The 25,475-nt window shown below is 44.7% G+C and overlaps 10 protein-coding genes across 10 annotated transcripts; 8 read left to right on the top strand and 2 right to left on the bottom strand.

The window, feature by feature from the left end:
* Positions 1–41: 41 nt before the first annotated feature.
* CANTADRAFT_23204 (uncharacterized protein) lies at positions 42–3,425 on the bottom strand (the record flags this gene model as incomplete). The annotated part of the gene is made up of 1 exon (XM_020206932.1): positions 42–3,425. The coding sequence occupies one exon, from the start codon at positions 3,423–3,425 to the stop codon at positions 42–44; it is 3,384 nt and encodes a 1,127-aa protein (XP_020063221.1).
* A 614-nt stretch (positions 3,426–4,039) lies between these two features.
* Positions 4,040–5,170, top strand: SPR3 (septin; the record flags this gene model as incomplete). The annotated part of the gene is made up of 2 exons (XM_020208786.1): positions 4,040–4,892; positions 4,968–5,170. Coding segments are annotated over 2 exons (1,056 nt in total), but the record flags the coding sequence as incomplete, so codon positions are not given.
* Positions 5,171–6,051: 881 nt separating this feature from the next.
* On the top strand, positions 6,052–7,257 carry CANTADRAFT_91529 (uncharacterized protein; the record flags this gene model as incomplete). Its single annotated transcript, XM_020211832.1, has 2 exons — positions 6,052–6,126; positions 6,175–7,257. 2 exons carry the CDS (start codon positions 6,052–6,054, stop codon positions 7,255–7,257), a joined length of 1,158 nt encoding a protein of 385 aa, XP_020063219.1.
* Positions 7,258–7,706: 449 nt separating this feature from the next.
* On the top strand, positions 7,707–12,713 carry SNF2 (SWI/SNF catalytic subunit; the record flags this gene model as incomplete). Its single annotated transcript, XM_020211831.1, has 2 exons — positions 7,707–12,400; positions 12,698–12,713. 2 exons carry the CDS (start codon positions 7,707–7,709, stop codon positions 12,711–12,713), a joined length of 4,710 nt encoding a protein of 1,569 aa, XP_020063218.1.
* Positions 12,714–13,210: 497 nt separating this feature from the next.
* CANTADRAFT_54071 (RNA polymerase specificity factor) lies at positions 13,211–14,293 on the top strand (the record flags this gene model as incomplete). The annotated part of the gene is made up of 1 exon (XM_020210283.1): positions 13,211–14,293. The coding sequence occupies one exon, from the start codon at positions 13,211–13,213 to the stop codon at positions 14,291–14,293; it is 1,083 nt and encodes a 360-aa protein (XP_020063217.1).
* A 463-nt stretch (positions 14,294–14,756) lies between these two features.
* Positions 14,757–17,443, bottom strand: CANTADRAFT_27034 (cleavage polyadenylation factor subunit). Its single transcript, XM_020207974.1, has 2 exons — positions 17,152–17,443; positions 14,757–16,859 (listed from the first exon to the last, which is right to left on the bottom strand). The coding sequence occupies exons 1-2, from the start codon at positions 17,350–17,352 to the stop codon at positions 14,790–14,792; spliced, it is 2,271 nt and encodes a 756-aa protein (XP_020063216.1). The 5' UTR covers positions 17,353–17,443; the 3' UTR covers positions 14,757–14,789.
* Positions 17,444–17,580: 137 nt separating this feature from the next.
* Positions 17,581–18,582, top strand: SAM37 (SAM complex subunit; the record flags this gene model as incomplete). The annotated part of the gene is made up of 1 exon (XM_020211830.1): positions 17,581–18,582. One exon carries the CDS (start codon positions 17,581–17,583, stop codon positions 18,580–18,582), a length of 1,002 nt encoding a protein of 333 aa, XP_020063215.1.
* Positions 18,583–19,432: 850 nt separating this feature from the next.
* CANTADRAFT_91523 (uncharacterized protein) lies at positions 19,433–20,761 on the top strand (the record flags this gene model as incomplete). Its single annotated transcript, XM_020211829.1, has 1 exon — positions 19,433–20,761. One exon carries the CDS (start codon positions 19,433–19,435, stop codon positions 20,759–20,761), a length of 1,329 nt encoding a protein of 442 aa, XP_020063214.1.
* A 344-nt stretch (positions 20,762–21,105) lies between these two features.
* On the top strand, positions 21,106–22,560 carry CANTADRAFT_54642 (Zn(2+) transporter; the record flags this gene model as incomplete). The annotated part of the gene is made up of 2 exons (XM_020210349.1): positions 21,106–21,893; positions 21,948–22,560. 2 exons carry the CDS (start codon positions 21,106–21,108, stop codon positions 22,558–22,560), a joined length of 1,401 nt encoding a protein of 466 aa, XP_020063213.1.
* Positions 22,561–23,443: 883 nt separating this feature from the next.
* Positions 23,444–24,412, top strand: CANTADRAFT_7549 (uncharacterized protein; the record flags this gene model as incomplete). Its single annotated transcript, XM_020211135.1, has 1 exon — positions 23,444–24,412. The coding sequence occupies one exon, from the start codon at positions 23,444–23,446 to the stop codon at positions 24,410–24,412; it is 969 nt and encodes a 322-aa protein (XP_020063212.1).
* Between the last annotated feature and the right edge of the window lie 1,063 nt (positions 24,413–25,475).

Here is a 25,475-nt window from a genome sequence, read left to right as displayed (position 1 = left end):
AAAACATATGGAGAGAAGTAAATATAAATGCTGATAATCAATTAGATCTGATTAGACGATTGCTGCTTCATAAAAGTGTTAAAGTCATACTTGTCACCAGATGTGTAATCAAAGTAATTGGAATCCATTGTATGAACGGTGTGACGCTTGCTGGAGTCAGTGTAGCTTGGCCTCACACTTGGTTTCTCAAATACAGGCTCTGCGCCTTTCCTTGAGTAAATCTTATTCAATCCATTTATTGGTGGCTGGATTCTTCTAGAGTTGTAATTAGCACTCAAGTGAGACGAAGCCTCAGAGATGTTCGATCTTTTTCTACCCAAATCTTGAGCAATATCTCCCGGCACTCTAATGCTGTTCGTTGATTGGAACCTTTTTATCATTTCTGGTCTTTGCTTCAACGAAAGCTGAGATTCGGATGGAGTGTTGCTGTCAAAAGATGCAGCACTGAAATTAGAAGATCTCGAAGAAGTTGAACTAGTTCTGAATACCCAGGAATCGTTACGATACTTTGAATACAAACTGAGTAAGTCATCTTCGTCTTCGTCGACCAACACAACTTCAACCTCCTTTCCGTCTTTTGTTCTTTCTGTGACTGATTTATAAGAATGGATTGAATCCTGACGATTAACCATACAGATATCATAATTGTCCTTTGTCAAGTCAATGACAACGCTCTCATTGTCTGAAATAGAAGTCAAGCTTGACTGTCCAGCCGAGTTGCTACTCTGGAAGCTCGACTTCGAAGAATAGGATGCTTCTTCCACACTTCTTGATCCCGGAGCAGATCTAGGGTTAGTGTGACCCATTTTCAAGTTATGCATCTGGTTGCTGAGGTCGTCAACATGGCGATGCGGGAATGAATGAATGGTAGCACTTCTGTACACCTCATTCGTGTAGTTAGGACTTTGATCGTAGGATTCATGACCATCGTTGGAATCAGCCTCCTTGAAATCAACCTCGTATTGAACTTGAGAAGGAGGATCAGCAATCACGATATCTAGCGACTCAGGGGACTCCTCTGCCAATATTCCATCATTTCCAGCCTTTTGGTCATGAGTGCCAGACGTAGGAGTACTCAAATTGCTTAAATCAGTACTCTTGGATTTTTTATGAGTTATTTCTTTACCAAAATCGGATCCAGATTCTCTGTATTCGAAATCGATATTGTACATCGATTTGTGACGCTGATGTCTCCTTGGAGGTGAAGCAATTGGAATGTTGGTAGTTTCAGCAGGCGCACCCAAACCTTCAATTGGGGGAAGCTCCTTGTTTCTGTTGGCTTTCAAATTAGGAGTGGACTTGGCTTGTTGACGCAGAGCATACAATGAAAACTTGGTGGATTCAATATCAGTATCCGAGTCCTCGTCCCCAGTCGCGTTGTACATGGACTTGAAATGCTCTTTTGCGGCATTCTGTGCTGCTTTACTGGGATAACCAATAGGCTCCAATTGGGATTCCTCGTCTTCTGTACCAGTAGAATTAGATGCAGAAGTGTCTGATTCAGAATCGTTAGCAGATTTGGTATTGTAAGAGAAGTAAGAGACCTTTGCAGAATAAGAATCAGTTTCAAGATCTGGAATTTCAATTTGGCCAGATTTTGACATAAAGCTTGTCCTTGATCTGCTTGACTTCAAAGAATTGCCTGATAACTTCTGCTGTTGTATAGCCTTGCTGTTTGTAACATTTTTCCTGTTATTAGGAAAGCTGAATCTCCTTCCAGCGCCGCTGTTGTCAAAATCAGGCGTAGTTTGCTTCTCATCAGGAAAAGTAGTGATCTCGGAATACTTTGCAGTTGAAATACTGGCAATATCGTCGAGGTAGAAATCGTAGATGGTCTGCTCGTCAACGGGCAGTTTCTGCAATTTGTGAGGACCAGCAAGCCCGTCAGACCCAGTTAATGTAGATGCTCTGCTAATTCTGAGTGGTTCAACTTCCTCGGATTCTTTAGAATAATTAATTTGGAAGGTTTCTGCATCCTCGTTATCCTCGGAACTACCTCTACTCATACTGGTGTCCTCATCTTCTGTCTCAGTAATTGTTGTTGAAGTGATCCCATCCTTGTCAAAACTGTCTTTCGTGATTTCGCTTACTTCCTCTTCACTAGAGCCGTCTTCCCAGTCATCGTCTGACTGTGGAGTGGGAGGTAACTGTTTCAGTCTGGCCTTTGGTTTGAGTGAAATCTTCCTTTCTAGCTTTTCGGGCATCCTTTGCTTCTTTGTATCTGTGCTCTTGATATCAATGGACGACTGCAAAGAGTCCCAAGAGGCCACACTTCCATCGGATGTCTTGCTGACAGTGGACGACGTGGAAACGATTCTATCATTGTCGTTTGCTTGTATGCCACGCAGCTCGTTCAACCTCCTCACCACAGGAGAAGTCTCCAGGTTCCTGTACTGAATTGGATGCTTACTGAAGCTCATTATGTCGCCCACCGAGCTGAAGGAGCTTATAGAAGACACGAAGGACTCGTCACTGAACGACCGCTTGTGGATTTTCAACTCCGCACCCTTTGTAGGGCCACCCTGCATTTGCAAGGTCCTGAGGTTGAGTTCAGTCTTGGTCTTTGGAATCGAGGTAACCGGAGAAGCTCGTGGATTGGGAGTAGTCATGATACGAACGTTGGTGAGGAATGGTTTGGGCTTTTGAGCTGGAACAGGCACCAGTGGCGCAATAATTGGCTGTTGCTCTTTTTCTATAGGTGGTGGTGGGAGGGAGCGTTGGTCGTCAGGCTTACTTTTGACACTGGACTGTCTTGAACTGGCTCCGCTGTTGGAGGCCTCTTCGATGATGCTCAATTCGTCAGAGTGGGGTTGGAAGGTGATCTTCAGGGCCTTGCCTTTCTTTGCCGGGAGTGGAGGGGGACGGCGATTGAATGCAATACGTTTGTTGATGGAGTCCTGGGTGAGCTCGTCCTCGTCCGACAGCGACTCCAACTTCTTGTAGCCAGTGCTGGTGTACACCAACTTGGTTTGGCGACGACAAGGGGACATGGACCGTGAAGGCGACGGGCTCTTGGGGGGTGACGAGTGTCTGGAGGAGGCAGGGGAGCGGACGGGAGACGCCGACCTCGAGCGTTTTTCCAAGTCGTGCTGGATGTTTTTCTGACTCAACTTTGGCGGCAAGCTCAAGGTGAAGGGAATGGGAATCACGTACTTGTTGGTGTCGCCTGTGGTGGCCACATGGAGGCGTTTCGACACTGGGGACTTGCTCAACTGCTTCAAGTGCTCCTGGGAGAGGTTGGACGACGACGACGAGGTGGCAGAGCGGATGTCCTCGTCGTTGGCGATGGGCATGTGAGGGAGTCTCATGTCGAAGAAGGTGGGAGGGAGCGAGTGCCTGTTCTTGGAGGGAGAGGTTGAGCGTGTTCGTCTATCGATCAAGGAGGAATCGTCTAGCGACCGGTTGTGAAGGATGGAGAAGCCCATATTAACCTGGGGGGGAGGGGGGCAGGATTGTGGAGGGGGCTGGATCAATAAGGCAGGGTGCCGGTAGTCGTAAGTGGTTGCAGTTCTATTATAGGAGCAGCGAAGGGCTTTGTTGAAGAAGTCCAGGCATTGGTTTGGGTGCCAATAAGATGTTGACGTTTGTCCCGATCGGGAAGGTTGCAGGTCCCAAAGCGGCAGTGATGAAACGAGCATGACAATAGTTGAGGGCGGGCAATGGCCAGGGCAACGAAGGGTTAGGTGGATGCACAGCCAGTGGACTGGATCCGTATACCTAGACCCGTAGACAGGAATGGGTAGAGCCTGGAACTGGAACCCTTGGTCTTGGTATGGTGTGCTCTGGTGGTGGATACCACTCGTGATGGTGCTGCATTCACTTCGTGCCGCGCGATGCTCGCTAGGACCCTCACGCTTCTGTGTTCTCGCTTGTGTCCCAGCAACCATCACCAGCCATGCCCCCGCCAGCCTTCATTCCTGCAATGTCTCCTGCCGCACCGGGCGGTGGCCTGCCTGGCGGCCACGACAAGATCGCCAGAGCCACCACCCAATCGTCGCCATCGCCCTCGCTGGCCTCGCTGCTGGCCTATCTTAACCAAGTGGGACTAGCCCGTTTGCCCCACCAGAACTCCGCCAGAAGACAGCGCCAGGGCGCCCACCTCACCCTCATGGTGGCGGGACAACCGGGATGCGGCAAGTCCACCTTCATCAACACTCTTTTTGGCACACCATTGTTGGCGATTTCGCAGCCACCACCGCCAACGTCCCAGGTGAAACTCCATCGGTTTGACCTCGAGGAAAATGGGTTCCGTCTCCGCCTCACCGCCATCGATACCCCAGGCTTTGGTGCTGCCATCGATAACCGCCAGGCCTGGCTGCCATTGGTGGACGTGGTGGAGAACAGCCTCCGGTCGCACGTTTTCCAGGCCCACCAGCCAGATCGATCGGAATTGTTAGACATGCGCATCCATTGTTGCCTCTACTTTATTGTGCCCTCCGGCAACTTGACGCCTCTCGACATCCACACGCTTCAGGAGCTCTCTGTCCGAGTCAACCTCATCCCAGTGTTGGCCAAATGCGACACCTTGTCGCATGACGACATGCTCCGGTTCAAGAAGCTGGTGCGCCAGGTATTGCGAGTGCACTCCATTCCAGTGTGTGGGTTGGTGCTGGACGCCGTGGTGCTGGAAAAAATCGCTGCGGTGGCACCGTACGCCGTCATGGGCGCCAGCTCCGTCCATACTGACCAGGCAGGACGGCCGGTCAGGGGCCGCAAATATAAATGGGGAATGGCTGAGGTCGATAACTGCAACTACTGCGATTTCGCAGCCCTAAAATCGATATTGCTCACCGACCACTTGTTGGACTTGGTCGAGGCCACAGAAGCCCACTACGAAACGATCAGATCCCAGTGTCTCAGTCAGCGGTGGGTGCAGGCGTCCAAAATCGACCGTCCGGTTGTAAATACTGCCAATGGTTTACAGCAATTGCAAATATACTCTCGCACCACTTTGAGGGAATACGAAGGAAATCTCTCGATTACAAACCCGAACTATGAGTCTTTGGCGCAGAAAGTCCGCCAGGGCTTTGACCAGCATGTTGCCGCAGAAGAACTCCGCTTCAAAGCTTGGAAGAATGCCTTGTTGGACAAGCAGGAACTGATGAATCAGGAACTTCTGGCCACACGCACCCTTCTACTGAAAGTACAGGCAGAAGTGGAAGCACTACAGATCAACGAGTAATCTGTCTATTCGGGTCATCTGCGCCAATCAGGTGGAAGCTGGGGCACTCGCATGGGTGGAATACAGTTTTAACTACTAATATCTATATCACAAAAATTCTACCTATTGATACAACATTTTTGCTAAATTTTTCAAAATTCTACAAAATATATAAATATATAAAAAAAACCTTCACTTTGTATCCCGATAATTATAAAACTTAGTCTCCAGACAAAGGATCCTCTCTCTGAATGATTCAAATTGCAAGGTGTCGTTTCCTAGCCAGAATTGACCATTTTCGAACTCTTTTCTTTATAAGCTGTTCAGCCCAACTTCAGAGCCCTAACTGGTTTTGTGCTACTAATTCTCTTCGCACACTATAAAAGCAGGCCATTCGCCATTTTTTTTTCTCATCAATACCTCCATCACCAAAACAGTAAGTACCAACGAACTTCAGCAGTGCCGTCAACAGGATGAATTTTTTATTCTAAGTATGTTTTTTCTGGCATCTCTAATGTTAGGGCTTTTCAGCTCGATGAATAGAACCTTGACTATATCTGATATTTGACCCCCACTGCTGAAGACTTGTGTGAAGCATTTTACTAACAAGTAGACCTTATAGTACTTACTATAATACATACCACTACCCCAACACCCACATCTTCTCTGTAGATTGCGTAGCACCAACTCGACGTTCATGATACTACGGGCGTATAAAGTAACATACTAGATCAGGTATTTCGAGGTAGGAGTAAACACGTGACGAACATCACGTGATCGGTCCTCAAACTTGAACTTTCTGCTAGCGATAGATTTCTTCTTCAACAGCCACTACATCGTCATTAAACTGTCTCACACTTGGATGCACAGTCAATTTGGGCACTCATAGAATGTCACTACATCTGTTTGGCTCAGGTAAGAGTGATGATCAGGCTAGTTACGCAGGAAGCACCAACAGTGAGCCGGTAGATGAGTTATTTCATCAGACCGCTGATTTAAGCGATTCCGTTCAGGATGTACCAACAAGATCGGTCAACATCATCCTTGATCATACTGCATTTGTCAGAGGGATTGGAAACATAAAGAGATGGTTCAATGAAGAGTATGTCAAGGCAAACCATTCCCATGACCTAGACACCAAAATTCTATTGAACATGTACATTCCATCGTACACCTTGCACGAGTTTGATTTCGTCAAAAAGGGTATCTCAATGACTGCTACCAATGCTAGGGAAGCAATCAGGTTCATCGACAAGTTCATTGAAAAGGAAGAACAAGGGACTGTTAGTCTGCTGGGACAGCTCGTCCACCGGATCTACCTCGAGTCTCCACGCGAGGCAGGACCCAACTGGGAAAAATGCCAGAAATATCAAGTTCATACCCCGAAAATCCGTGACTTTCCCAACTTCAAAACCAAGTTCGATTCCCATTTGTTGGGTCACCAACCTGTAATGGAGAGAAAAGGTCACGATGACCTTGATGACTTGACTAATAATTTTAGCAACTCCTTTTCGTTGAGAGAAAGCCACAAGACCAACGATATCCAGTACGAAAACTCGGCATCTTATCAGAATGCCCTAGCAAACTCTGACCAGGATGCCATTATGCCTGCACGTTTGAGGTATTTAATCCGCTCGTGTATATACAAGCGGTTTATCGAAAAATCCGTAAGCAAGAATCCAGCTGAACAGTGGAAATTGGTGACTGAAGACCCGATCACCAAGATCTGGGCCAGATGTTTCGGGATCGACTGTTTCAATGTCAACGAAACCGAGGTGCTCATGTTTCAGAACCATGATGTCAACCTGATCGAGCTATACAACCCACTCCTCGATTTCTCGGCGCACGATGAAGGTGAGCACGAGAGTAATATCCTTCGGAGCACCATCGATACCACCCAGTACAGGTACGAGAGCATTGACCAGAGACCCAAGTTCAAGAATGTAGCTGGTGCAAAGGCACGCAAGAGGAAAACCCGCCAAGTAGATGGGGTTGTCAGAGAAGGTTATGGAGTTGCTGGCGATCAGGTCAAGATGGAGCGTTTTGATGCCATTAATTATGCTCCACGGGGCACTGGAGAATTGTGGAAGCCATAACTAGTTCTTTTGGTCACTTTAATTTCAAAGTATACAACAGGAACAGAGACGATCCCAACGAGCCTGCTACACTTAAATGTCCATTCACATTGGTCACCAAAGTATTGTTACGCCGGTGCAAGAATTATCTGATCAGCATCCGAAGGCTTTAGTATCTACGCTCCAGCAAGCGCACTTGCACCTCAGTATTTAGCATGCTCCCGCTGTTCGCGTACGTTTGTGTACGCCCGCCGTACCAGCTCTGCTCTGGTAGGGGCCTACCAGGAACCACTGTACCAGGCCCACCCGTTTCCTAATATATATTCGTGCCGTACACGACCGTAAATTTTCGTGTCGCTCCTCGCTCACGCTCCGTTCAAAATACAAAACCGGACAACCATACACACACGATATTTTCCAGTCAATCAATCGGGATTCTCGTGTAGTCTTTTTGAGGCAACTCAGTCAGAATGAATCGTCAATTAACCAGAGAGGAGATCCAGAAAATCCTCCAGCGTTGGCACCAACTTCGGAACCAGTACGGTGAACAAGCAGTCAGCGTTCCCGAGTTTGCCCAGTTGAGCAAAATCATCAAATATCTCCAGCAGAACCAACTCCAAAGACAGCTGCAGCAACAGCAGCAACAAGGTGCTCAAGGAAATGGTCAGTCTCCGGTTCAACAACCACTTTCCCAGCCTCCGCATGGACCTCCCCAGGCCAATGGCAACGTGCAGCAGTTTCCTGTCCAGCCCCACAACTCTATGGCTGGATCCATGATGGGGTCATCCAACCAAGGCACTCCTAACGTGCAGAATGCCAACTTGATGGGCTCTGGCCCCAACAACATGGTCATGGGTGCACAAGCCCCAAACAACCAAATACCCAATAGACAGAATGCTCCCCCGGTCCCCAACCAGGCAGCACAACAATTGATGTTCCAGCAAAACAACGGTACTGCCAATGGAAACGGGACCATTCCCGTACCTCGGAACCAAGCAGGTGCCAACTCTCAGGAATCCGCTTTCACCGCACAGCAATTTCAATTGGTGAAATCACAGTTCCAAGCATTGAAGTACCTTTTAAAGAACCCTGGTCCCGGAACCCCTCAGATACCTCAAAACCTCATCGAGTTTGTGACCACAGAAAGATCTGCTTTTCCAAATGGACCATATCTTCCATCCTTGGAACAGTCGCAACCTGGTCAGCCACAAGCACCCTCTGCTCAGCAAACTCCAAGTATGGGCTCCCAGCAAAACATTAACTTATCTCAACAGGCACAAGGTAAGATGATGAACACTGCCCCAGTAGGCACGGGCCCCATTACACCTTCCTATGACTCAAACGGAAAGAACTTGAACAAGGGTTCTAAGTCTACTCCACTTCAATCCCACGAATCCATGAAGCAACCAGTCAAGCCAATAGAATCAATCCAACAAGGACAATCTCCCTCAATTTCACAGCAGGCTGCAGTTGACACAACATCACTGGCCAAGACATTCAGAGCTGTATTGTATAAGCCTGAACCTCCCAGATCATTGGATAAGTTGATTCCAGACAAGTCGGCCAATAAAACAGTAGCAGTGCTACCTATTTCGAAGGCTAATGTCCAAGTGGATACTTTCGAGTTACCAAACATCCTTCGCGAAAGTGACAAGCAAATCGCTTTCCAAGCACTATATGCCCCTCAGAGCCGTCTTCAGTGGCCAAGTTTGTCACCAGAAGGAATTAATATGGATGATATTGTCACCAATAAGGAAGTGTTGATGATGATTCAAATGGATGAAGAGTTAACTCAACTTCGCAATAGATTAAATTCAATGGATGAAACTGATGAACAGAGGGAAAAAATAGAAGCTCAAATAATCAAATTAGAGTTAGCTCCTTTCCAGAAACAATTAAGAGGTAAAATTTTGTCTCAGGTGTGGTTCAGCAAGTCTTTACTACCAAACTCCCATCCTAATTTCCTTGCAAAATTCAATACTTTGTCACTTGAAAATGTCAGTGCAACTCACGACTTATACACCCATCAGTTACAGACTTTAGTGCAGGCAGAGAATCAAAAACATCAAAAGACTATTAACCAAATTTTACTGTCGAGGGAAAGGAGATTCAATATCACCACCAAGAAGAAAGAAAAATTAAATCGTCTTAATACTAAAATTAATAGTTTCCATAACCAGACTGCAAGAGAAGAGCAGAAGAGGATTGAAAAGATGGCCAAACAACGTTTGCAGGCATTGAAATCTAACGATGAGGAAGCTTATTTGAAATTATTAGATCATACTAAGGATACAAGAATTACACATTTGTTGAAGCAAACCAACCAATTTTTGGACTCTTTAGCTCAAGCTGTTCAATCTCAACAGAAGGAATCTTCTGAAAAATCTAAGACAGGCAGAAATGTCAAGGAAGATAGTCCAGAGGTTAATGATGATGAGAAGAGAGAAAAGATGGATTACTACCATGTTGCTCATAGAATAAAAGAAGAAGTTCATAAGCAGCCATCTATCTTGGTTGGTGGTACCTTGAAGGAATATCAATTGAAGGGTTTGCAATGGATGGTTTCCTTGTTTAACAATCATTTAAATGGTATTTTGGCAGATGAGATGGGTTTAGGTAAGACTATTCAAACAATCTCATTAATTACCTATTTGGTCGAAGTTAAACAGATATCGGGTCCCTTTTTAGTGATTGTGCCATTGTCCACATTAACAAATTGGAATTTAGAATTTGAGAAATGGGCACCAGCAGTCAAAAAGATCACTTATAAGGGTACTCCAAATCAACGTAAAATCATGCAACAAGATATAAGGATGGGTAATTTCCAAATCTTATTGACGACATTCGAATACATCATCAAGGATAAAGCCTTGTTGTCCAGAGTGAAATGGGTCCATATGATAATCGATGAAGGTCATCGTATGAAGAATGCCAACTCTAAGTTGTCCGAGACTTTGACCCACAGCTACCATAGTGACTACCGTTTGATTTTGACGGGTACTCCTTTGCAGAATAATTTACCTGAATTGTGGGCACTTTTGAATTTCGTCTTGCCAAAAATTTTCAACTCTGTTAAGTCTTTTGACGAATGGTTTAATACTCCATTTTCGAACACGGGTGGTCAAGATAAGATAGAATTGAGCGAAGAAGAAACTTTATTGGTCATTAGAAGATTGCATAAAGTCTTAAGGCCGTTCCTTTTGAGAAGATTGAAGAAAGATGTCGAGAAGGATTTACCTAACAAGGTTGAGAAGGTTGTCAAGTGTAAAATGTCTGCCCTTCAATCCAAATTATACCAGCAAATGTTGAAACATAACATTTTGTTTGCAAGTGAGACTTTAACAAGTACTGAGCCAATCATGATCAAAAATGCTAACAACCAAATCATGCAACTCAGAAAAATTTGTAACCATCCATTTGTATATGAAGAAGTTGAAAATTTAATCAACCCTACAGTGGAAACTAATGACATTATTTGGAGGGTTGCGGGTAAATTTGAACTTTTGGATAAGATTTTGCCAAAGTTCAAGTTGACAGGACACAGAGTATTGATTTTCTTTCAAATGACACAAATTATGGACATCATGGAAGATTTCTTAAGATTACGTGGAATGAAGTATATGAGATTGGATGGTGGGACTAAGGCGGATGATAGAACTTCTTTGTTGAAATTGTTTAATGCCCCAGACTCCGAGTATTTCTGTTTCCTATTATCAACCAGAGCAGGTGGTTTGGGTCTTAACTTGCAAACAGCAGATACCGTCATTATTTTTGACACTGACTGGAACCCTCATCAAGATTTACAAGCTCAAGATAGAGCGCATCGTATCGGTCAAAAGAATGAGGTAAGAATTCTTAGGTTAATTACGGAAGATTCTATTGAGGAAATGATCTTAGAAAGAGCTCATGCGAAGTTGGAAATTGATGGTAAGGTTATCCAAGCTGGTAAATTCGATAACAAGTCCACTTCAGAAGAACAAGAAGCAATGTTGAGAGCCTTGTTGGACAAGGAAGAAGAGCGTAAACATAAGGGTAGCGGTAGCGATGATGAGGACTTGGATGATGATGAATTGAATAGAGTCATCGCTAGAAATGAAGCTGAATTAGAGACATTTAGAAGACTCGACGAAGAAAGAGCCGTTGCTACCAGAGAAGCTGCTTATCCAAGCAGATTGTTTGCTGATTCTGAATTACCTTATGTCTATAAACAAAATCCAGAAGACTTCTTGAAGAAGGATATTGTTCTTGAGGATTACGGAAGAGGTAATAGAGAGCGTAAAACCATGAGTTATGACGACAATTTGACTGAAGAGCAATGGTTGAAGAAAATCGACGGTGTTGTTTCTGATGCAAGTGATGATGAGGGTGAACTGAAGCCAAAAAGAAAAAGAATTCGCCCAAAGAAGAAGGCAGTTGAAGATGAACAATTCAGTCAGGACGAGGACTTCGAAAGTAACCCCAGTGGTAAGAGATCAGCAGATAGAGAAGATCTGGTCGAACCCTCAAGCAAGAGGCAAAAATCGGCCACTCCTAAGTCACAAGCATCTAAAGCCAAACCTAGAAACCGTAAGGGACGTGGGGCTAGATCTATTTTATACAGATCGACTCCAACTATTGATCCTTTACTGCCAGAAGAACGAACCAACTTGCAAGAAGTTATTGAAGGAATTTTCAATTTGATTATGTCTTACCAAAATGAGCATGGTAGAACTTTAAGTGACTTGTTTTTGGTTAAACCATCTAGAAAGCTTTATCCAGACTACTATGTCTTGATCAAAAATCCAATTGCTTTAGACACAGTCAAGAAGAGAATGAACTCAAATACTTACACCTCGATTAGAGAAGCTTTGGAAGATTTGCATTTGATGTTTACCAATGCCAAAATCTACAACGAAGAAGGTTCTATTGTTTACCAGGATGCTGCAGCATTAGAGCAGATGGCATTCGATAGGTTCAAAGAATTGACTTCTGATCTCACGGAGGAAGAAAAGAATAAGTTGATTGATTTTGCCGATTTTGATGAAGCACTTGGGTTGAAACCATTGGCAGTTAACTCCGCTGTAAAGCGCCCCGTTGAGAATCACTTGGCTAGGCTTGACAATGGAGAAGAGCTTGACTCATCGTTATTGGGATTAACTTCCAATGCTGATACTGAAAATACTACGCCATTATCGTTGGAGTGATACCATAGCTTACATTTTCATTTCCTTTCATGTATAATTAATAAATTCAATTGTATTATTGTTATATGAAACCGCCATAAATATTCAAGTGATAGTTTTGTAATATCCCATTGAACCATAATCGAATCCAGTTCGCGTAGTTGTCAGTTCATGTTCATTCAGAATACCGAGGCAAAGACTCATCTATGTGCCCATTATTCACATTGTCATTCAAGACAGAATTGAATAGTTCAATAAAGTTGAACAAACCTCCATCATAAAACATGATTTGTCCCAAGAAGAACTGGTCCTTAGGAAACCCGTCGCTGGCAATGCTGGGGTTGCTGGCACTAAAGAAGATGAATTCCCAGTAGTTGGCCCCAAACCAAGGGGCTTTCAATTTATGACTAAGTTGCAATACTGGTGCTAAATTCAAATCTATCAGAAACGTACTGACGTCTCCTTGATCTCCAGTTATGTACACTAATCGCTTTGTAGTTAGGTAGACGAAGCCATCTTTGGCATTGATGTTGATCGTATGATCCAGTTTCCCATGCAGGCTGATTGATAAGGATTGGCGAGATGTGGGTGAATGGAATTTGAGAGTCTCTAGTCCATCAGTACTGACTTCGAAAGGGATCTGCAGCGTCCCTAATAGCTCCTGATAATTGGGCTTCAAAATGACATTATTGATTGACATCTCGTGGTGGCGTTTCAACCACCCATTCCTGCGATAACTTGGGATATCTGGTCACGTGCCTAGATATCTGGCTGAAAAATTTGGCATGCTAGGTGTGTCAGCAGCCATATCGATGAGTTCGTTCCGGTCTTTCAACCCAGCACTCTCGAAGATCTTCCTGGGACCACTCCCGAAGTTTCAATACAACTTTAAGCATTTGGCAAAACCACAACAATGCCAGGAAATAATTGACAAATTGGACTTAAAATCCAAGTACCCCAACTCAGCCAACCTTGATATCATAGACATCTTTTCCGGTTTTGGATTATTCTCCACCATGGTCAACTACGAGCTCAAACCTCGCAACCACGTCATTATTGAGAACACGAAAGTCAATGTTGGACATTGGAAGGAAAGAATAAGCCACCTTCAAGAGACAACCAATAACAAAGAGAATTTCCATCTATACGCCAAGGATGGATATAAATGGGAAACTTTTGATGATCTTATTCAGAAGGACAAAATTGTTCAGCCCTCTTATGTTCCTCGCGATAAAGTGCACGATGAACTTCTAATCATAGGCAATGTGACCCCAAGTAAATTCGGTGAATCGTTGTTAGCACAATGGATTATGTGCTGTATCTATAAAAATTGGCTCCAGAAGTACGGAAGGGTCCGTATGTTGTGCTTTACTCCTGATGTCACAGCAATGAAATTTATGTCTGGAAGCTCATTTCATAAGAGAAATAAATCAGCCATTAAGAGAGAACTTTATACAGAAAGCAAATTGGTGGCTATCTCCGAGCCCGAAGACTTTACTGAAGCAGACGGTAGCGGATATGACCCTCGTTTAATTATGAAGGATCAGCCTATTCCATTGACGAGCAGAAGTATACTTCCATCTAATGGACAGCTTGCACTCTTGGAAATTGTTCCCAAGGACATCTCGGCAGAAAAGTACGACATGTACGAGTACGTTATTCGGTCAATATATTTCAATGCGTCACAAAAGATCAAGGACTCTTTGTCCAATATTGGTCCTGGAGCAATGGAAGATTTATCCGTGAAGCTTTCTTCGAGCATACTTGAAAAAAGCGCTCGTGAACTCTCAATCGATGACTGGAGTGAGATTTTCAATGTCTATGAAGCATGGCCCTTCAAACCATCATTGGTCGATACTATGGACATTGTGCAAGATGATGTGAGAGGCTTCTAGTTAACGAGACAAACAAATTTGCATACACAAGCCATTTGAAGAGTTTATCTTGCTCCTAAGAGGTACATTTATAGGTGGCTTTTTCTAAGCTTTCACGTTGTTCATCTATAAAATAGCTCAGAGAGATATCTCTATTGTATATAATTCAAAAATTCATGTACTATATTTCTTCCTTATTGTATCATTTTTTTAAATTTAAGACCAATACTTTCAAACGCATGATTAGCCTTCTGAATAACACTTCAGGAAAATTCTTCTAGCTTTTTTGCACTCTAGTAGGAAACAGGATGCAAGCTCCAGGCCAAGGAGACCGCAGGCATTCTCGGATCATTACTTAATCACTTAGAAGTGGGTCTACAAAATAGAAGTTAAAGGCTCCGACAAATGTAGCACCTACTTATTACGAAGACTTTAGAACTATTGAAAAGCTACCAACTGAAAGGGCAAACCTACAAGGTGCAACAGTATGTCTTACCTTCATATATTTATTATATATCTAGTCAATAGGCACGTTCGGTAAGTTGGCTAAAAGTTGTACCAATTTTTCACTATTAAATACACTTTCGGAGGCATGTCCGAAATAAGAGGCGTTTGGTAACGCGGTCATAAGTGTGACAAGGGTTTTCCCAACAAGAGGTTCTTTGGCATCCTCTTGTCCATTGGATAAGGATCCGTTGCTCTTATTGGCGGCTTCTTGAGCGCTAGGTTCATTAAAGGCAACTTGTGCCTGTTTTTTAGAGACTCTTCTTCTCTTAGACCTTCTTGCATCCTCCTCTTCTCCTTCATCATCACTGGAATCATCTGCGTCATCTAATTCGAATTTTCTGATGAGGTTTTTGCCACTAAGACGATATCTATCACTGAACAATGCTATTGGATCTTCATCAGGAAAGAGTTGTTCGTACTTGTTAGCAAAGCTGCTCGCAACATCAAGAGATAAATAATTAGAGGAGTATCCGATATACCTCTTTAAAAGTTTCTTCAAATACAGCTTAAGAACCCTAATTTGTTTATTACGGGATTCTTTGATATGCTCAGGCACATCGGGAAGTAACAAAGATTCTTCTAAGCTGGCTATTTCTTTGGAAATGTTAGTGTCTGATGATTGAAGAAGTTTTCTTATATTATCCACATCATTGCTGTTGATAAGATACTCCAAATACGCTGATAAAAACTTTCCGTTTGTACTGAATGCTTTCATCTTGAAAGCTAAATCAAAAATTTTCAAGGCCACCTTCTTATTATCTGAATAATGTTCAAGCAATGCATTTTCAACGTAAAATTCATATCCAATTGCTGGGAAGCTTGAACGTGATTGTTTGAAAATGAGACGTGATTCTTTCATACCCTTTGATCTCTTGGATGAGATCATTAACCTTATATAACCCAAAGTAATTTGCTTTGCATACTCCTCTTGGAATTTTTGAAGTCTTGCTATTTGATTTTGCTCATCCCTTGTGAAGTATACAATCTTTTGGTCCTCATCGTCGTCATCGTCATCGTCATTTTCAATCTTTTTGGTAGGTTCTGGCGTAGGCTCAGCTTCGGTAAGCAGCTCTGTTGGTGGAGTACTTTCGTCTTCAACAACGGATTGCTGCTTTTTGGGAAAAACTCGGCTTTCTATTGCTTCAATTCTATCAGTGTACATCTTGTATGGGATGCTCAAGTGTGATATCAAGTTGAGGTAAGTTTCTTTAGCTTTTTCAAAATTACCATCTTTCTCATAAAGCTCTGCTAATTGAAATGATATCAACATACTTCTAGGGTTAAATGTAGTACCCTGACTAAGTATTTCAATACTGGTATTGATATTAGCTTCTTCGTTGTTCTGTAACCAAAATTTGCTGAATTTGAACCAAAGTTCTGGAACAAAAGGTAAAGAAAATGTTGACTGTCTATAAGCATACAGAATTCTCTTTTCGAGCTGAGAATTGTCTTTGATGTCGAGGTTATTTTTCTTTTCCAACTCGATCCACTTGAGGTATAAGTCGAGTTGTTTCCTGAGAGGTCCACTGTTATCATTAGAATTGAACGAGTTTGGATTTATCTCACGTTTAAGTTTCTTTTCGGTGATGTTGTGCCATTCAGTATTCCAAGATCTGGCAACCATGAATTCTGCTGATTTTTCAGAAATAAATTTATTAGAAGTTGAAGGATTAACTTCGTTTTCCCATTTGGTATATTCTTGCCAAGACTTCTCAATTCCTTCAGTAGGAACCACGAGAAACTTTTTATACACTTTCCTAATCAAATCAACTTTTTGTTGAAGTTCCCAACTTGCACTTGGAGTCCAAGTCTTCAAGAAGTCTAAGTAGTCGTTCCATAAGTCTCCACTGGCAATATCTAAGCCTACTTTATTTACTGCAAATTCAAAAGCCTGGATCACAATTCCTCTGGCACGTTCACCACCAGTGATGACATCATTAACACGACGAACGTAGGATACATATAAGCGGCATAGCTCCACACTATCAGTAATCGGAAATGACTCTTGGAACAAAGATTCCACTTTTTTGAATTCTCCTCGGCTTAATTCATAATTAATGTAGTTGCACCATTGGGAGCTCTATTAATGTTAGTAAATTCCGAATATCTAAGGTCTTGGTCATTCTATCTGTAATGAATATTGTATTTATTTAACGGTCATCAACTTTGTGAATCTATCGTCTCGAATGTTTCGATCGAGATTCTCGTTGGCCGTCAGTACTTCCCACGTAAAAGTAAATATAGAAGAAATGAAAAAGCGAGATCAGTAATGAACCGTCGTACACTCATCCAGTGAGCAGACGTAGCATGGTCTAGCTGATCTCCCTCCACTATATACAGATTGATTGACCAAGATTGTTCCAGTGACGTACATCAAACTTGAATATGCTCAAGTATTTGGTGAACACGGATCTGACCTGTTCCTCCTTGTCTTTGTTTAAGACCTGTCTGATCAACTTATTCCACTTGACATAGTCTAAGGGGTTTAATTCAAGATCATCTTCGAGCTGGCCGATGACGTCCAATGTCAACCTCTTCTTCTTGTCTTGTTGTATGAACATGTTGCTTGGCATTTGGTACCTGATGGAGAGGTTGTTCCAATTCCAATTGCCCCTGCTATTCAGTAATGGATGTATACGTGGATGTTTGCAAACGGAGGTAGAGTGATGGATGGTGGTGTGTATTCGTGCGTGATGATGAACGTTAGCTGGATGGGAGATGGGCGGTACACTACCATAACGTTCTGGTGGCACTAGTGCGACATGCGACATAGCCACCATAGATGCCATACAACACCCACCATGTTACAATTACACGTTTGGGGTGAAGGGGGTAGGATTTCGGTGATATCTCCCGAGTGCTTAGCGAGTCTGTGGCTTCTTCTGTCCCTCGACATACCGTATGAGATTGTAACTTCTTCCAACACCAATGTATCGACCATCAACAAGTTGCCGGTCTTGATCGAAGACACCGTCAAATACCAGGGATATGAGGAGATTTCAGCATACTTGATTGAAAAATATCCTTCCAGCCGTGTCGTTGGCTCCAGTGACTTGTCCAAAAAGGAGCAACTCGTCAATCTGGCGTTGCTCAACATCAACCTACACAAGATAGAATACATCCACCAATACAATTTGTATATCAACACCAGAAACTATGAAAAGTACACCAGAAAACAGTTCCAGAAATACTTCCCTTTCCCCATGATGTACAACCAACCATTGAAGTTCTACAATAACGCACAAGCCCAAGTGGCATTGTTGGGGTTGAACACCAAGGGTGGTGGATTTTTCAACTTCACAGGACAAACCTCGGAACTGGCCCAAACCGAATATATCAATGATGATGCTGATGAGCCGGACCAAGTGGCGATCAGTACCTTGCACGAGAGACAATTAATCACGAAATCTAAGGAGAAAATGGCACTCAAAGAAAGCAAGAACTCCTTGAGGTGTTTGGTCTTGATCAACGAGTACTTACAGCATTATATCAGAATATTTGCTAAGAGAAATGCAGAAGACGGCTCCGATTTCGGGCCAATTTTTGATACCACGAAGTTCTCATCGTCAGAATTATTGCTCTATGCTTACATCTACTCTTTGACCTTCGAGGAACTTCCTGACACCTTCTTGCAGAATTACTTGCATCTCAAGCACCCGGAAGTGCTTGACTTTATAAAGGTTCAAATTGGCACTTTCAACAAGATCTTGTATTCTGGGGAAAAGATCCGAGGACCGGTTGCTGACGAAGTTCCCAGTTTATGGAATGAAATCAAGTACCTTTCGGGCTATCTTCAGGTCTAGTTTCTGGGAACCCAGACTTCACTCCGTCAGTCATCAGTATTCTTCCATGTATATACCAGGGCATCGGGGGTTACCCGGATTAGCTCCAGCTACAAAAGCGAAGATTCTCGACATCTGATGCCCATATAGTTGAATACCACCATACCACATAGTCAATAAACGAACAACATCGAATCTCTGTAGACTTGGCATTCTCAGCATAGTTTCATTGATACCATGATCCATGTATTAAATGATGGAATTACTTGCCAAAGATCAAACATAGTTTATACTTTCTAAGTATCCAAATTCGCTCAATGAACGCGGAGTCTACACTTAGAAGGGGAACTTACATACTTATTGGAGCCCACCACTTCTAGCGGCTTTCTGTGGCCATGTAGAGTTTTGCTGAACAGATTCTAAGAGAATCATAATCGGTCCTCGGGTTGGACTCCAGAGTGAACGATATCTCTCTGGTGTCTAGATGGGGCGCCTGTCATGCATCGTATGGGCCGTTGGATCAGTTCCGACAGCTGCTCTCTCGACTTGTAACACTACGCCCGTTATCTGTCATTTCCTGGGTGAGCCACCTCAATCTACACTTTACCCGTAGGTCTGCTCAACATGCAGTTCACTACCTCCAGCATACCCTAATTGAAAGGGCTTTTGATGCTAACAATTCACTCTTGATATCATTGGAACGAATTACGTGCATCTCTGCCGTCTGTGCCTGCTACATACAAAGACGTGACCTCCTACCTTTTGTGCCTGTCTTTATCACAGACCTCCGGAGTATACGGAACCCGCAAAATTTTCAAAACAACGCGATTGAGATCAATTATAGATCCAAATCACCACTTCAAACGTCACGATGAAGCTCGGGATTCTATTAGCATTATCGTCCCTTGTGGTGACACAAGCTGCACATATCAGCGAGGTGGTGCCAGAACCAACTGGTGCCCCACAACCTCTCGAGAAGAGATACAAGGATGTGGTAGTGAATCCCAAATACAAGGAGCAACAGGAAGCCAAAACTGCATCGAAAACCACCAGTGCTAACCAGCCAAAGCCATGGATCAGAACGTTGGCATCTGACAAGAAGGAAATTGTCACCCCTACCGTGATTGCCAGTGTGACATTTGGAGCCAAGCCTCCTAAGACCACCAATGGGTTGGAGCCATGGATCTCGTTGAACAAGAACGGATCTCCCAAGACCATCCAGCCAAAGATCAAGAATGGGATAATCAAGAACGGATCTCCCACCTACGGGACCTGGTTTGCCACTGCCACCACCGTGACTTATAACAAGGAAGAATTGAAGGCGCACAACATGGCTGATGACGAGATCTTTGAAGAAGAACAGCACATTGAAGAGGATCCCTACGAGCACTCCCTCAACCCCTTGCTCAGATGCACTCCAGATTTCTACTCCAAGAGAGGAGTTGCCAAGGACAAGACCAGTGAGCCATTCTGTTTCCCTCAAGACAATCAGATGTTGAACATGGGTAAGACCTACTTCGTCACCTGGTACTCCAACTTCTTCAAGGACGCCCAAAACGTCAAGGTTCACTTGTCTTTCGTCAAGGAGAGTGCGTACCACCGTGGTACCAAGAGAGACATTGAGGTGGAGGAGATCCACGAAAAGAGATCTGTGGTGTTGGACAAGGGAGGAACCTTGGGCCAGGCATCATTTTTCAGCAGTGAGTGGTTGCCCAGAACCAAGGGATGGTTTCCCATCACTATTGACGAGAGCTGGTTTGGCGAGGGAGTCAACGAAGCCTACAAAAAGGTGTTGATCTCTATCCAACCCGACAACGTTGCCGATGAGGACTTTGATTTCTTGAAGAATCCGGTAGTTGTCGAGATCGCCAAAGGGGCCAAGGTCAGCAAGGAGGGCTACAAGGACTTGAAATTGATGTACGACAAGGTGGACAATCAGCACATCTCGGTGGAGGTTGACGAGGGCATTGATGAGAAGTACTACGTCATCATCGGCATGCCCACGGCTGTGCTTATTGCTGCCGTGTTGATGTACTTTTTCGTATACATCAACAAGGGCTACACCGATTTGAGTCACTTGCGGAAAGTTAAGTTTGCAAAGAACCGGAGCAAAAAGAGGCTTTTGTTTAAGAAAAAGAACAAGGACTACGCCGAGTTGCCCCAGTTCAACAACGACATCGAGTTGACCAAGAACGATTAATTCAAGAGGCTACTCCAATCAGATCCCAATCAGATCACAATAAGAGCCTAATAGTGATACTGCCGTATACTCTTCATCGCCTCTGTCTCGCCGTGTTATATAGATCCCCAATCCCAGATCGATTCAGCCTCCGGGCGGGCCCATGCAGGATTCGCCATGTAGTGATCGGAAACCGCGATGATAACTACCGGGGTGTTCCACAACCGTAATTCGTGCACTTTAGCCACCCTCCTATATATCGCTGCCCATATCCGCCAGCGCTTCCACCACAAGTCGATCGTTCCATTTGCACCGCGTGGTTCCATTATACCCGTCCTCACCATCTACTAGCTGCTAACCACAAGATGGTTCCCGAAGCCCTCAGCGACTGGGGCCAAGGATGGATCCTTACCACCGCCTCGTCCGTGCTATGTGTGTTGGGGTGTGGAGTGATCTACTACGACGACCTCTACTACCTTTTGTTTCCGCGCTTCATCACCTCCCGCTACGGGTTCCACATCAAGGAGAACTACACCTTTTTGAACGGCTCGTTGGCGTTCAGCTCGGGGTGCTTGTTGTTCACGTCGTTGTACCGGCTCCTCCCTGCCGCCATGAACTACTTGGGCGAACGCCTGGACGATGATCTGCTGGATGACCTGGCCAGCGCCAAGTGGCGCAACTTCGACTTGATGGCGTCGTTCGTGTTCGGCGTGGCCTTGTGCTTGTCGTTCAACTACATCTTGCACTTATTGACCAGCGAGTCGGTGGTGCACTGCAATCACGGCAGCGACTCTGCGCTGGTCCACACCAAAGACGTCCACAAGCACACCACCCGCGAAACGACCTCTGACGACGACGACGAATCTCATTCCAGCGACCACTCGCACTCCCACAGCCTGTCACTGGCCCAGTCTCACTCCCACTCGCATTCGAGGGACACCAGCGACGAAACCGCCCCATTGGTGCCCAAGGTCGTGAGAAAGAAGTCACTTATCCACTACATCATTCCTGCGGAGGACGAGGCAATTGGCGAGTGCAAGGGCTACTCATCGGCAGAGTTGTGCTTGTACAAAACCAATTCTCACAGTAATGGGCCCAACAGTCTCCATTACTGCGAGATCCCTGAGCTCACCAACCATCCAGACTTGGAAGCGTCCATCGAAGGCTCTCCAGTGGCAGCCATTGCCACCATCAACCAGGACTCCAGCGAAGCCACATCGTCGGGTCACAGCCATCTGCACCACCACCACCGCACCAACGAGGACCACTCCACACACCACGACCACCACCACCACGTCAACTCGCCGTACTCGCGATTGCTCTTGATCGGTGTCCAAACAATCTTGGCTATCACCCTCCACAAGTTCCCCGAGGGCTTCATCACCTACATTACATCCGAGACCAACCCTGAACTAGGAGTGACGATCTTTATCAGCTTGTTGTTCCACAACTTCACCGAGGGGTTCTCAATGTGCTTGCCGTTGTACTACTCGTTTGCCTCGGGGTCCAGCAAGAAGTACGCAAAGCTCAAGGCGTGGGCCATTAGCGCCACATTGGGCGGGTTGGCCCAACCGTTGGGGGCGTTGATCGGGTTTTTCTTCCTCGGCTCCGTGCCCAACGATGCCGACAACATCGACTTAGACAAGCTCAACTTCATTTTTGGCATCACGATGGCCGTTACCAGTGGCTTTCTCTGTGTGATTGGGCTCTCGATGTACGGCTCGGCTGTTTCATTCGGGGGTTCGCTGAACTTCGTGCTCCTCTGGAGTGTCACGGGTATGGCCGTCATCGGTATTTCCAACATCCTCTCTGCTTCATAGATCGAATTAACAATTTAAATCTACTTGAAATGGTAACTATACAGTGTTTCCCAAGTAAATGTCGCATCTCCATGAACTGGGTATCTTTATTGCACCCTTTATGTGGTGTGAGAATTAATCCGTCATTCTTACTCAATTATTAAATGAGTTCATACGTAAAAAAGAATGAAGCGTGATTAGCATAACTGTAACATACGAATCATCCCGCGCTAACATCGTTATTTGTCCAATACTTTATCTGTGGTTGCAATAGAGATTATGGGGAACTGGCTTTGCCTCTTGCTACTGAAGCCATAGGAAATTTTAAAGAACTCTATTCAACAAGGCCAGGCCCACTTAGAAGTGTTACTTTGATTCCTCCTGGAGCTAAATGAATTAGAAAAGCGAGTTATTCTGGCAATGGGTTGGCAGAAACTACTCTAAATAAGATAAAGTAGCCAGGTTCTTCGTCATCTCATTGGTGACAATATTCATAATATGAAATCAGAACTGCTGTAGATGGCACAAAATTTAATACAAGATCTCAAGTAACCAACGTATGCTCTATACCTTCGAGATTTACCCATTATTAAAGGTATACATCTCATTTTGCACCCACAGGGTACATTGCGTCCCGCGCCCCTGTAAACGCCAGCATGACTCCTGTGTAGCTACCAAAAGAAACGTTGGTGGGGCCAGCGCACGACCGCCCACTAATCAACTATTTGCTCTCCCAGAACCCTACAACCAACACTAACATCAGATTCGTTGTACTTCGACAAACCACATAGCCTATAGCCTGCTTTGTCCCAGAATCGTATATATGCAGATATTTTGCCACAACAACCATTTTGACCCGTTATAACTACTCCACGTTGAAGTCCCTTTCTACCACACACACAATATGATGGCCCACGAGATACCTTTACCCATACACCAGGCGCAGTATAGGACGCCTCCCGACAAAGCCGACAAGAACCCCAAGAACGATGGCGACAGAAGATTGCCCAACGGAGAAAAGGTGAACTTTGGCCACGGGTCGTCCAAGCCAAAGGGCTCTAAGAACGCCACCAAGAAGGATGATGGCTCCAAGAAGAAGACCTCGCGAAGCACCTCGCCCGCCCTCCCGAATGGATCCAAGCCCAACTTCCACCATGATGGCGCCAGCAAGCCCAAGGAGCCTGCGCAGGGCAAGAAGAAGGGTTCTAAGAGTAAGCCTAGTGTCGACGCTGGTAAGAAGAGCGAGCCTTCCTTGCCGAACGGCGACAAGCCTAACTTCGGTGGTGCTACCAAGGCGGTCACCTCCAAGAAGACTAAATCTGCCCAGCCAAAGGACAAGAAACTGCCTGCAGAGGCAACTTATGCTGGATCGTCTTTCCACTCGTCGCCCGCGGCGTTGGCCTTGCCCAAGCCCTCATTCAAATCGTCTACAAAGAGCAGCTCGGGTCCCTCTGACGAGGTTGCTGACTCGGGTGCTTCTTCTGCCAGCACTGCTTCGTCGCCCTCTTCGCAAGTAGTACATCCACCTCCTCAGTATCCAGTCACCGCCTATCCTCCAGGCAGCATAGTTCCCCCCAATGGGATGCCCATGTATCCTCCACCACAGCACCACATGCCACCAAACCAATTCATCCAGCCAGGGTTCGTTTATAATTACACTCCTCAAGGATACATCCAATACCAATACCCTCCTGGAAGTGGACATTTCCCACAAATGCAACCCCCACATCCGATCTCCAACCCAATAACCACCCACTTCCAACAACCGCTCCCACCAGTCGGCCAAGCGCCCGCAAATGCACACATGCATGCCTCCAGCAACGGGGGTCACAAGATTTCATTTAATGATTTATTGGGTTCTAGCAAAGGTTAGTTATTTATGTTCTGTTCGTTTTGTTTGAGTTTCTTTGGTTTTTTGCTTTTTTGCTTTTTGCTTTGTTTGTGATTGTTTGCTTTCCTTCAGTTTATGAGTGCATGGTCCTGGTTAACCAGGTACCAAACGTCTTTGTCACCAAATTTCCTAATGTTGATTCGACTGGTTTGATCAAACAATTGGCCCTGCCAGCCCTTTATGCCCTTACGATTTCATGTTCGACTTCAATTCCTCCCCTAGTCCTGATTCCCCATGCCTTTGGCGTCTGCCTATACATCGATCCTTCGGATCCCGGTTTAAATCCGCTTTGACTAGCGCCGAAATATCGAACAGAAATCACGATGTCAATTCGCGACATTGCCCTGCTGCTCCAGTCTGTTGTATCAATACTTGGTGGTTGACTGTGGCCACCCATGCTTCTAAACCCTCTCTCACCTCTCCCTGTATACCACCTTTCCTCGTCTGACCAACCCTTCACCTCCATCCACGACCTTTCCCAACAACCTGTAGTCTCTTGGCTTAGATCAAGTGTAGTACAGTAATTCGCAAGTGAACTTCGCATTTCTGATTCCTGGATATTGACAACACCCAATTAATAGGTGTGATTAGTATGAACCTAACTCAAAGATTCGTTTTCGACACTAATTTTATCTGCTTTGAACGCATAGGATTGGGCTGTTTTGTTCTGTATTACGGTTAGACCCTCAAGCTAGTTTCTTATTACCACAAAATATTAATTCAAATGGCGGAATACTTATCGATAGCTCATTATACTTGTCTTTGGTGTAGACGTGTGTTCTAATTCCTATGCCAGCAATTAAAGTTTAATGGAAAGGATACGAAGATAAGTAGGTAGAAATAAAATAAACACAATAGCAACGGGAAAGTCTCAGAACTAGAAACGAACACAAGCGGATGGTGAATATTAAAGGATAGGAATTGGGGGACGTATTGTTGCTCCCAAAAGTACCAATTCAATCAGCGTTCAACAACCCTTCTGTTGCAACCTTTGGAAATTTGCAAGAGGTACTCTAGTTTCTACAAGAAAGTAATACCTCCTTTG

This window comes from Suhomyces tanzawaensis (assembly GCF_001661415.1).
Source record: "Suhomyces tanzawaensis NRRL Y-17324 unplaced genomic scaffold CANTAscaffold_6, whole genome shotgun sequence".
NCBI lineage: Eukaryota > Fungi > Ascomycota > Pichiomycetes > Serinales > Debaryomycetaceae > Suhomyces > Suhomyces tanzawaensis.
This window is presented reverse-complemented; position numbering and strand designations above follow the sequence as displayed.

What these genes read in the sequence shown, in the direction of transcription:
- CANTADRAFT_27034 (XM_020207974.1), bottom strand. Translation starts at nt 17,352, where the DNA reads ATGCCAAGCAACATGTTCATACAACAAGACAAGAAGAAGAGGTTGACA. An exon ending in TGAGCATATTCAAGTTTGAT is followed by an intron (nt 16,860 to 17,151) that starts GTACGTCACTGG and finishes TAACATTAATAG; the next exon opens with AGCTCCCAATGGTGCAACTA.